Below are 12,537 nucleotides of genomic sequence, written 5' to 3' on the forward strand. Positions count from 1 at the left end.
GAGCCGCTCAAGATGTGCGCCATGAATCATGCATTGGCTTTCTCCGTCAGAATGGATGTGATGACCTTTGCAAAGTCTCTACACGCACGCCTCTTCCCGTTTTCAGCCCGATAAGAGTGTGCAAAACACACCGTGTGGGTGGAGAGCAACCCTTGGAAGAAGAAAGAAAGTAAAGTTCCCCGTGTGATGCGTGTTCTCGTATCGTGTCCACTGTTCTCGTCCTGCCTCAATTAATCACAGGGCGCTTCCCAAATAGCATGCACAGCTGCTCATGACTTCATGACAGAAGAAAAGCACGTTTGAGTAGGAGCAGCCAATGTGAGGCAGTTCAATAATGAACACACGCACTGTACATCGGGTTCTGTGTTTATTACGGTACCATGATTGTGGTTCAAACCTTCCTCCATCTTTGGCAGATCGCTAAATGGTTAAGAACGATTTGCATTTGTCTCATTTGATGCATTACATGATAAAACCAGCAGGCATTCCGGTTGCGACAGAAAACACCTAAGCAAAGACAAAGAGCCGCAAATAAATACAGACGTTGGTGAAAACATTCACGTTTGTAATATTCTCCTCTGAAGACGACGCACGATCAGGAATATATACACTCATGGATTTTTTTTTTTTTTTGCATTTGCGGGATTCCATTGCAACTTCATAATCTAGCGCCTGAAAGGTGAAATCACATCATTCGCACATAATAACGAACACAGTCAATTCTAGATGGTGCAGAAATACAATCTCACTTTAAATTACAATTCGATTCAAGATTCTTGAACAGAACAACCAAGAAAACAAGCGGCAGCCATTCAGGCACAACTACCTAGTTCTCATTAGCTGGAGTGCACGAATAACAAGTAAAACATCATCTAAAAAAAAAAAATTCATAAACATCATGTGATTTTTTTCACGGCTACACAGTTCTCATCTAATTTATTACACGGTGAATTCCAGGTGTTGTTAACTGAAGGAAGAAAACTGCAGTGAAGTTATGATAAATAAAAAAAAAAAAACAATAATAAAAAAAAACAAAAAAAACAATGAGGTTGATAAGCGTTGTGGTACAGATATGAACTTGAAATAACATCCACCGAAGCAGGTGGTTCATGTCATTCCTCACGCCGCTTGGTCCATTTGGGTGCGGTCTATCTCTTGGGTCTGTCAATGTCGTCAATGGCAGCCAGAAGTTTCTGGCGGGCTTTCTTGTTTATGTGGGAGCCCAGACAAACGTTCACCAGGTTTGCGAGCTGCTTCATGGAGTACTCCTGAAAAGAAAAGCAGAGTGTTTTTCTTCTTCAGGCCAGGTCATTTGTAGATAAGGCTAAAAAAAATTCTCCATGTGACTGCCGATGCCTCACCCTGTGGTTCTTGATGAACTGCTCCATATCATTCTCCGTCATGTAGTAGGCCTTGATGTAGGTTTCGACAAACTCCTTATCGGGAATGGGTCTGAGGTCAGTCAGCTTCTCCAACTTCATCAAGAACTGCTGGAAGTCCAGCTGCATTAGGGCCCGACCTTCGTTGCTGCATTTTTTCACATTGGCGTAGCTACAAAAGAGGGGAAGGAAATCACATGTTGTCGTGTCTGGCCACCGGAAAATGTTTCATTATTTTACGCGCGCCATCGTGGGCAGACCCCATATTCGGGCTCGCCAGCCTCATTTCGCGGGGTTGGCGTCGCCAGATGGCACGGCGCTGCGTTCCTTTTCAAGCTGCTGATCACAGGCCCTCTTGTGCCGCGGAGGCGCCACAAGCCAAATGCTGCTCGGAACTTGCCGCTGAATCTCATTAGAAAGCTGACATTAGCCAAACTTGGGACGGGCTGCGCTTGAGTGCATGACAATTCCATTTTTGTTCTTTTAATGGGGTAAATGCAGACGATTAAAAACCCAAGGAAGGAAAATGTTCTTTTAAAGTTGAATTTAACATTAGGTAGCCACCAACCCATATTCTCCTGTATTAGGTTTTCAGGTGCTAGAGCCTATCCCAGCTAAAGATTTATAATTACCACATTAAAAATGTCGATTTCCTTTTTTTTCCCTTCACATTTTACGTTAGCATGAAGCTTTTGTGCAGGTTGAACCTTTTTGCTGTTTTAGACAGACAATGTTGAATGAATTATTTCATTCCGGTTGAATCGAACACACTGCAACCTGTTTGGAGAACTGCGAGAGCGACAGTGAGGAAAACTTCAAAAAAGTGTGTTTCGGATTCCTCTGCAGATAAATAGTCGTTTCCCAGCGAAGCTAACGCTTCATGAATTTTTTTTTTTAAGTTTGTAAAGAAAACGCAGACGCTACCAGCCATCAAAACTGTACCAGGTAGCTGGTGGAAAAGGCGCCATAGTGACAAGGAGAGGAAATTTCATGATGAGCCACAGCCCGGCGCCAGCAACATGATCCGCGTTTAGGTACTGCGGGCTTATCTTCTCAAGTTAAAATAAGCCAGGATGACTTTGGCCTTGCCGCCAGCATCACCGAGTGTTCGCTATCTTCGATCAGCAGACGCCCTTTTAACGCCCGCTCGAGGAAGACCTTTGATCGGCTGAAGGGGAAATGGATGGAACCAAATGGTGACCTTACCCGTTTTAAATATATGCAGGAAGAAGAAAAAAAAAACAAAAAACATTTGCAGCATTGTTTTGGGTTTTTTTTTTTGTTGTAAAAATGCAAAGAGAACGGTAAGCAGAGAAAAACAGGAGTTGGGTAGACAATGAGGATGTGTGTACTGTAATAATCAAGATTCTTATGTCACTAATCCACTCTGTGCTGTTTTTTTTTTTTTTTAGCCCTTCAAAATAAGGTTGACTGCAGCCTCACATCATCATCATCAAGCTGGTAAAGACGCAGTTGTGCCGTGAAAGATGAGAGCGCTTCAGCACGCCTCCGATGTAACAAACCACTCCGCACGTCCACTCAACCACAAGGACGCAGGTAGCGTTTATAAAAAAAAAAAAAAAAAAAAACATGCACAGACCTTTCCTGTCACCAATCCTGGTGCCGACAAGCAAAAAAGTGATGACATGCATTGCAAAGGGATGTGTCAAGAACATTTTACAGTTAGTGCGAGTGGCCCGCGTCATGCGATTCCCCGATGAGTCCGGACGAGACGGCAGCGGAGCAAAGCGAGCGAGACGGGATGAATGTCGAGTTGTTTTGTGAAAGCGTCATCCCAAAGGATCTCCGCAAAGTGAGTCGGCACCACTCTTGGCACGAGCTGGACATACGGGCGGTTGTGCGCCCGTTCGTCCAGGCGCACGACGGCATGATCTTCGGGATGATTTTTGGATGTGGATGTCAAAATATGTAAATGCTGCGTTGGCTTTTGTACTATCGGCAGGCTTTCTTGGAAACACTGAGAGTTGCGCAGAGCACAAATCACAAACGTATTCTAGGAACATTTCCTCAAAGAAATCTTATGATGAGAAACATTCAGTTGCGGAGCTCTAAATGAAAAATGGAATGAGATGGAATTTTTTTTTTTTGGGGGGGGGTGGTGATTGAAAGTACGGCTTGGCTGGACTGACATGGGTTCAAACGGTCACCGCAAATATTTCTTGAGATGGTCCAAATGAAATGACTGTCTTACCCCTCGACAAGAGTCCTGTTGGCCAAGCGGATGCAGTGTTCCCACAGGACATTGGACACAGGCAGTGGGATGCGCACGTGTCTGGAGACGTCACCAAGCCGCTGGTTGAACATCTCAAACTCCTTTCGGATCAGAAAAAGAAAAAGCAGACATTTGTCAATCAAGACACATGACGTTTCGATACTCATTCTTTTATTCCCGCACAAGTTGAACGCTTTCATGCACCCTGTAACCCGAGAAACTGTCCACTGTAAGTCACCGCCGTCCCCGAAAGGGTTAAGCTACAAACGGAACACCACACCATTCCCACTTCCCTTCCAGTTTCACTAGTGGAAGGGTGCGCACTCGTTTTCCGACTGAAGTTTGACGCATACATTGACGCACATGCACTCACACTCACCACTAACGCAGACGAATCGCGGAACGCTCTATTCAGGAAGTCCAAACATGGGAATAGTTTACGATCTCCTTAAATGAGGCTCTTTCGTACGTTTCAGAGGTCAGGTGACCAGAAATTTTTGTGTTTTATCAAATGACACGTTTTTTTCATGATTCATGAGTGGGCAATGTGGGACTGTATGGTTCTCGATGAAGACTTAATTAATTGTCCTTAGAAATCCGGTAAGCTAGCGCTGATTTTATTCATGTTTTCTGTTTTGATGGACAGCCGGTTTGAATTTTCTTGTGACTTATCAACTTCATGTAAACCTTTTTTTGGTTGCGGGTTTTGGACAGGTGTGAGACCGCTTCGGCCCGCCGCGTGAACGTCTGATGTTGCTCACTGCGGTCCAAGGGATGCTCAGGTGGAGGATGTGCGAATGCTCACACGCACGGAAACGTTGCTCTCCGCTGCGAGGTGGACGCGACAACCACACCGGCGCAACACAAACCAGAGAAAAACAGAAGCTTGATAGCCGGCGCGCACAACTGTAATGTTATTTCGTCTTAAAATAGCCTCACAATAGTTCCTTTACTTCAGCGTTTTCTCAATGAAGCAATTTGGAGGCTACGGCATCTCCATGCCAATTTATATGCAAATCAATGTCATTGTTGAATGTTGGTGATAAACGTGAATTCATGAATAAAGTATCCCTCTGTGTGCAGGATAACAAAAAAAAAAAATGTGTGGCATGCTGGTTTCCATCAATGCACAATGCGTTTGCATTGTATCTGACAAGTTGTGAAAATAGGTTATGAGGGACATGCCGGTTGTAATAGGCACCGTGTCAGTCCATCAACCGGACCATTTTGACACCGTAAGGATTTAATCCAGTGACTCTGGGATTGCAATTTACCTCAAGAACTAAATTAGTTCGGTTGAAGCGCAACGCTGCCAGAGCCGGACAAAGATCTGTGAGCCATGCAGGAATTCAAAGAGGTGAGTTGAACTTCTTTTTCGGGACAAAATACTTTTCCCTCTGAGTAGAATATTTTATTATGTATGACTCCATTCATAAATGCATCATCTCTGGGCTTTGAGACAGATATGTGATTTAACACATTCCTTAACAGGGATGTGGGTCCTGTTCACAAGTGCACACACCGCTAACTTTTTCTGACTTCTCGGTTTGACCTTCCCCCTCCCCCTTCCGATGCAAAATGCATGATGAGCATGCCTGGAGGTGCATATTGAGCGGGTTTACTTTCACTTCAGCGACAGACACAAAATGATGAAAACTCTCTGCTCCACACACGCACACGCACACGCACACACACACATATATAAACTTAATTTAGTTATTTGCATAACGTTCTGCAAAAGAAAAAAAAAATGTGAGAGAAGATTCGAGGTCCACTCTAGTACATGAACACAGGCTTCAGTGGCCACAAATCAGAACAAAACAAAAGAAAGGAAAAAAACAGGTGACTATCGTGGATTAATATAAGTACTGTAATACCTCTTGGGCAACAAATCCAATTTGCAAAAGAAGAAGAAAAAAAGTGTTTGCTCAGCATGACCTGTTGCCTTTTGGCTCAGCGTCACTAAATCAAATTTCCTTTTTTTTTTTTTTTTCGGCCAGTGTGACAGAAAGAAGCCTGTGTTCTCGTGAAAGGAGAAGAATGACTAAGGTACAGCTAACGTAATAGGTAAATGCACCTTTGTTGTCGACACCTGTATTTGATGTTTGCGAAGGAAAACGAATGACTGTTGCTCTTTGAGCTTGAGTCAAAAATCCATTACGATCTATCTGTTATTATCTTAAGTCAGTTTTACGATGGACAACATATTCACGTATATGTACAGTCGCTCTCCTGCGTGCGATTTATTTTGGTACTCTGCCTTCCGCCCACATTCCCAAAACATCCATGTTCAAACTTGTCCATTGATGTAAATGGTTCTCCAAAATGAGCCGGGAAAGGCTCCGCCCCTTCGTGACCACGTTGAGGACAAACGGCACAGAAAGTGGATAGAATCCAAGGTGGGTTAAAATAACGGGGAACAAACCACGGTCACACCTTACCTTTAAGAGCACATCCACATATATGTTATGCTGGGACATGATCTCTTTAATGTCCCATTTGACGCCGGACATCAGGAGCAACATCTGCTCATAGTCGATGGCCTTGGCAGCCACGATCCAGTAAATGGGCTTCCGCAGTTCGCTGGCCGTCGACACAGTCTGAGAGAAGGAACAGCCGACTGTCATTTGGGCACGTGGTCAAATTAGATTTCGTTGTGCATTGTTTCTAAGAATGTTTCACTTTTTTTTGGGGGGGGGGGGGCGTTTGGGCAATATCGGCAACCAGTTTGCACGTGCGCGATAACATTGTCATAACCTGGCATTCAATCATCATTTAAACATCTGAAATGTTAAGTTCTTTGCCAAAGAAATTGGCAGGAAAAGATCAGCGGGCTGACTTTTGATTGTCAATTTTTTTTTTTTTTTTTTTCGCAGAACACAGAGATAATGGCACACAGTGATGGGTTGCTTGGCCGTTGCTACCGGAGCAGAAATTGGTTTCTCAAGAAGTAAAAGTCAGCACTGGTTGAAAAAAAAAAAAATGAAGTGAGTGCCTTGAGAATACTTCACAGAGAACAAGGACATCAGTGTTACGTCGGCCCCCAAAAATTCAACTCAAAAGAGAAAAAAAAAAAAAAACATCGTCAAGAATGATCAACTCGTGTAACAATAAGCTGCTCAGACATTTAAATGTCAAATATGTCACATTCGATCACGACGGTAGGCCTGGTCGCCCCCGCTGTTGCTCAATTAGCAATTCGAATGGAGGCGTCTGTTCCTGACAGTGACAAATCATATTTGGAGTAATTAGACTAAAGGGTGCGGGATTTTGCGTGCTCTACCTGGGAATAGAACTGCTGCAGAAAAGGCTTCTTGGCAGCGGGCATCATTGTGTCCAAATGGGATTGAAGCGACTCAAACTGCTCGGCCAAAAACACACTGAGAAAAGACGAGCACAAATGTTGCTGATCAACGGCGGCGGCGCCTCGTCTCCCAAACAGGTACGGGACATTCTGAAATCAAGTCTACAATATTCATCTCATTTCAACTTTTAGTCATGTCCACTGGACCTTCCGAGTCTTTAATGGCCTCGCTGCTTTCGTCGAAATGTACCTCGGATTGATCACGTTTCATTATTTCATGTTCACATCGGCTGCTTACGTTTTTTTGAGGGGCTACTTACAGGGACTCGGTGGCGACCACTCTCTGCGCCAGCCCATAAAGCGTGCCGCTGTTTGTGAGGACCACCATTTGGCTGAGGTGGGGGCTCGGCACCTTTTCCTTCCTGTCCTCTGAGGGAGCGTGCATGCTCGTAGCTTCACCGCCGGCCTCCTGCAAGGCAAAGAGATGGATGCAACGGATTAGCACGCGGCCAAAAGCAAACGTAAACTCGAATTTTTTTGTTTTTGTTTTAATGCTTCACTCATTCACTCCCAAAGACGTTTAAAAACGTCTTTGGGAGTGAATGTAGCCTTTTGGGATTCAGATTGACAATATTTTGGGGGCTGATATCAATTTTTTTCTTTTTTTTCTTTGCCATATCACCCACTCGTGTATTACACGGTTGACTGAAAAGCCAGAAGGGAAACGGGGAAGACGAAGAACTCGCAAGGGAGGAAGACCACACAGAGAGAGAAAAAAAAAGGAAAACAGAAGAGAGACGGAGGATGTCAGCCCTGGAGGAGAAACTGCCCATTAAGGGAGAACACTTGAGAAAAAAAAGAAAAGTGAAACAGTGTACATTTTTTTTCTTTCCCCCTGATGAAACGTGTGACGCAACACGGCCATGTGAGAACCTTGGTCCTTCGAAAACAGCCTCCGGGCGGATCGATGGCAATCACGCAACTAATAAATGGCTGTGAGCTGCGCCGCTATTAGGAGTGCTACAGATCATCCTCTCACAAAAGCACACTCCAGGGCATTGTGGCGCGAATGCTACGGACGGCCACTATTGGTCCACGCTGTCAGGGTTTGCGAAGCAAAAAGTGTGCAAACCAAAGAAAGAATTCAAGCATGGACTCTAATGATCTTGAAATACAACGCGTGAGCACAAAACGAGAAATGAACGGGGTGGGGGGGGGGGCATCACAAGGCACCGCAACATCCGTGATGAACGTGATTATTCATGAGAAGGAAAGATGAGTATTGATAAAAGTCGCGGCTTGAAATGTTGGATTTCAGTGAGCGGACATAAGTCGCGTGCTGCGTTTTGAGTTTTGCAAATGTTACTTTCAATAAAACTGCAGTTGCTTCAGACTTTAAATGTAGTTACAGTACCCTCTAAAAACTAGTTCATAAATGAATAAAGTATTCCGTTCCAGAGACATCCATGTAATTATTGTAATTATCTAATCAGGGCAGGGAGTAGCAGGAGATCGTTCCCGATACGAACAACAATGACGAATTAGCCTTTGCTTACGTTGAACTTTTTTTCAAACACGCTTGATGGATTTAAAAACGCAATAAATTCACTCTCGCAGGACTGTAGCTATTCAACTCCCGTGCTCATTTCAGCATGTGTTTGTTAACCCTTTCATGCACCCTGTAACCCAGGGGTGTCAAACTCATTTCTGTCGCGGGGCCACTTTGGAGTTACGTCTTCCCTCGGAGGGCCGTTATGACAGTGAAACCAAATAAATGTTTCGTCATCTCGTCGTGTTATTACTTGTAACACGATAAATTGATGGATTACTAGTTTTGAAAGCAGTCAACGATAATAGTTTTCAAGTGTGTGCAAACAGGGTCACAAAATTATTGCAAAATCTCAATATTATTTATTGATATGTGACAATTGGACATTTTGGTACAGATTTTAGCAAGGGTCATGGAAGTTGACACACACGATTTGCTTCGGCGGGCCGGATCTGACCCCCCGGGCCTTGAGTTTGACACCTGTGCTGTAACCTGATAACATGATCAACTGTCCACTGAAGTAACCGCTGCCCCTCAAAGGGTTAAGACAAGATCGCAATGAGCGCTCCAAAACAAAGGCGCGTGTAAAAATCTCAAAAGCATCTGCGCCGCCTTGTAGAACAAACAGTAGGATCCGTTTTTTCCCCTTCATAGATAAATTGTCCTCTCCCGGTATGGCCGATATACCGTAACGATGTCATACATCTTTGATCCTACCAGCTCCCCGAAAAGACGAAAATGTTTTCCCTGCGATCACAATCACATCCTTCTCAAAGCTTCTGTAAAGAATTCTTTCCCTGAGCCTGTCAGCGAGTAATAACGAAGAGCTTCCTCGGAATACCGCTTTCAAGATTCTTTCCGGTCATTCATATTCAGTGGATGTGCAAAGGGGGGGAAAAAAAAAGAAGTTGTTTTGATTGTGTCTGTTGGTATTAATGCCACAAACGTACACAACACACACTTGTCCCATGTGGACCACGTGCTCGGTGAAAAGACGAGGCCATCAAAGCTTGGGAGCTTATCTACCCATGTGTAATGATTTCAAAATAAAGGATTGAATTCCCATTGGAAATAAAGGATACATACGGAGATTTTGCCGGGAGTGGCGCGCCGAGTGAGGCGGGAGATAGATCAGACACGGGATAAGAGTGTATGCCCCGCTGTTTCGCTTAAAAGCAATGAAAAAGATAAAGCGGCAGGATTTGCTCACTTGAAAATGACAAACCAGCAACAGGAGAAGCACAAGGACTTTGTGAAGTGCCGCACGGTACTCGTTGGGCGGGGATTTGTTTTCCCTCATTGGGGCTCTGGTACAGTGATGCAGGAAAGCCAGGATCAAGATGAACAGCGTCAGACCGCTCATCCGCAGGCGACAAAATCACCGCATTCGAGTCCAACTGCATTTTCATGTCAGGCGAGCGTGTTACTTTTGCGTATGACACAACAAAGTTGCTCGGCAACAGCAAATGCTCTGATTTTTACATTTTTTTTTTCCCCCCCTTAGGTCGGTTTGTCAAATTTGGAGACATTGGCGTGCAAAGCCACCGAGCGACCGGCTAATAAACCTGCTGCAGATTTTGAATGGAAAAATTTGAAAGTCATTCATCTAAATTTCTTTTTTTGAAAAAAATTAGATGCCCTCAGATCAGATTCAAAACTAATCCTGACATTCAAATTTAGTCATTTCATGTTTAACCCTTTCAGGGACAGCGGTCACTACAGCGGACAGCCTATCGTGTTATCAGGTTATCATTACTGGTGCATGAAAGGGTTAAAAAAAAAAAAAAACATCCCTGAAAAAAGTGAGATATGATACTGATCAGATCATACCATTTGGTGAATTCAATTTAAATCTCCAGCCACGACATATTTTTGCTGCTGACTAATATACAGTGACGCAAAACAATCTCAAGCATTGTTCGTGTACAGGTGTGTCTCCGAAAATTAGAATCTTCTTTTTTTTTTTTTTTAATTGCCATTTCCAATAAAAAGTTAAAAAAAAAAAAAAAAGGACAATTAATAAAGGGAATTCAAACCATATCATCACAGCCGTCATCAATGAGGCTTTCACCAGGGGATTATACACCTGATCTATTTGGTGAAGTGTCTCAATTTATCATGATTGACTGCTTATTCCTCTCCAGTGTACCCGGTGGGGAGGGTGGGGGAGCTTGGGGGGGGGGGGGGTCATGGTCAGCTCAAGTCGTCTGGCTCCAAGGCAATTACTATCAAGTGGATCTTTTTTGCACCTCTTTGTCACACAATTACCGGATATTTTGTTCTCATTAGACACGTTTAAATGAACGACGGCCTTCCTTGATTTTGTTTTGACAATCACTCGGGGCCTTGGAGCCGTCGTGGGGCTGACAAAAATGAAAGGAATCTGATGAGAGTGACGCGTTTGGGATTCAGAGACAGCAGCAGTTGAACACGAGGATGCCAAAATGGGCAGTATCAGGATCGCGTTGAGCTGAACTGGCGGATTTATATGATTGCGGTTAATTCAAGTCTGGTCGACATTTCACTGCTTTTGAAGTCAATACCGTAAAGACGTTTCATCATATGGACGGCTAACCCAGACCCCTGATCCTTCCAGCTGTGGCAATGAATAAAACGAAGGTGTCGGGAGTGCGCGCTGTAAATATTTAAATGACAGCCCTTCCATGCACAGCAAGATGTTTCTTCCCACGTGAACTGCGATGAGTCACCGGTGGAAATTTAGGGAAGCGGCGGAAAGTGTCTCCAAAGGGGATCAACCGTCTCCTTATGACTGCCAAGGTACGTGACCTACTGCTGAACCTTTCAAGCGAGGCCGCCTTGGTGCGCTCCAATCAAATCCCCCTCCAAGTGTCAATACTTGTGATCGTCTGACAAATGCGGTCAGACCGTAGAGCTTAATTATGATCCATAACCGCTGTCAAAAGCCAGTCCCTACTCGAAGCGAGTGAGCAGGCCACAACAAAGACACTGATCGCGACAGCGATGCGCCCTGAAAGGTGACGATCCAATTACCGTACTGTAACGTGTTTGGTGTGCAACAAGCGGGCTGTGCCGCTTATATGGGAGCCAGCTCACCAAACTCTGTCGATTGTAATTTACGAAATATTACTCAAGCCGAGCATCCAGAAATTAACATATGCAATCCACTCAATTCATCGCAACTCAGCAATTACAAGCTCCAAAATAATAGGAAAATATGGACGTTCTAAGCCGACTTTGTGAGGACATTCGGGCCAGATTTACTTTGTTATAGTTACTTGAGTAACTAAATTACAGTCGACTTGCCAGAATAGATGTAATGCAACATACATTCTATTTTTAGTCTTTTTTTTTTTTAATTAGCAAAACAGAAGCACCAATCTAATACGTAAAAACAAAAAACAAAGATGAATGAAAGTGAAAGGTCTTAAGGTGTGCACCGATGGTTCCGTTAGGGAAGCTACCGTACACACACTCGGCTTACTTTCACTCGGCCTGTCTCTGTTCTTCCGTAGTATAAATTGAATGGCACAAAATAACAAAATATGCCCGAATGAAGTTATAAAAGCCTATAATCATGAACATATATAGGGATGGAAATAAAGGCAGGGGCAGAAAAGGAAGACATGACAAGAAGAAATCTCTTGTTCATTAAAAATCCAAGTGTGTGACGGCTCGAAATGTTGCCTCGGGCAAGGGGCTCTCAACATCTGTCACAGCTGAACTTTCAACCAGGGACACAGATGGGCCTCGGCCATGAATTTGATATAGCGCTGTCATCAAATGTTCCCGCAGAAACATCATCAATGACAACAAGCGTTTACACGGTGCAGCTGATCCCTTCCAAAATATCAACTAAAAACCGAAAAGGGGACTTGCAAGAAGAGGAAAATGAAATTTAACTCATTCGGTCATAAATTCCCTCTCTCTTGAACAAGCTTTAAATGAACAAAATATATGTCAGCGAGCTATCGTGAAGGCAAACATGATATTAACCCTTTCATGCGCCAATAATGATAACCTGATGACACGATAAGCTGTCCACTGTAGGAAGCGCCGTCCCTGAAAGGGTTTAAAAAAAAAAAAAAAAAAA

At 43.9% G+C, this 12,537-nt stretch overlaps 1 protein-coding gene across 2 annotated transcripts in view; it reads right to left on the reverse strand.

Annotated features, from left to right (window-relative positions):
* Positions 1–350: 350 nt before the first annotated feature.
* Positions 351–12,537, reverse strand: part of vps50 (VPS50 subunit of EARP/GARPII complex) — a 49,303-nt gene continuing 37,116 nt past the window's right edge. For both annotated transcript variants that reach the window (XM_019889724.1, XM_019889723.1), the window contains 6 exons: positions 7,237–7,385; positions 6,896–6,992; positions 6,054–6,212; positions 3,592–3,713; positions 1,362–1,551; positions 351–1,268 (listed from right to left, as the gene is read on the reverse strand). In XM_019889724.1, coding sequence (XP_019745283.1) covers positions 1,149–1,268; positions 1,362–1,551; positions 3,592–3,713; positions 6,054–6,212; positions 6,896–6,992; positions 7,237–7,385 — 837 coding nt within the window. In that variant the 3' untranslated portion in view covers positions 351–1,148. The remainder of the gene's footprint in view (positions 1,269–1,361; positions 1,552–3,591; positions 3,714–6,053; positions 6,213–6,895; positions 6,993–7,236; positions 7,386–12,537) is intronic.

This window comes from Hippocampus comes, unplaced genomic scaffold (genome assembly GCF_001891065.2).
Source record: "Hippocampus comes isolate QL1 unplaced genomic scaffold, H_comes_QL1_v1.1 scaffold337, whole genome shotgun sequence".
NCBI lineage: Eukaryota > Metazoa > Chordata > Actinopteri > Syngnathiformes > Syngnathidae > Hippocampus > Hippocampus comes.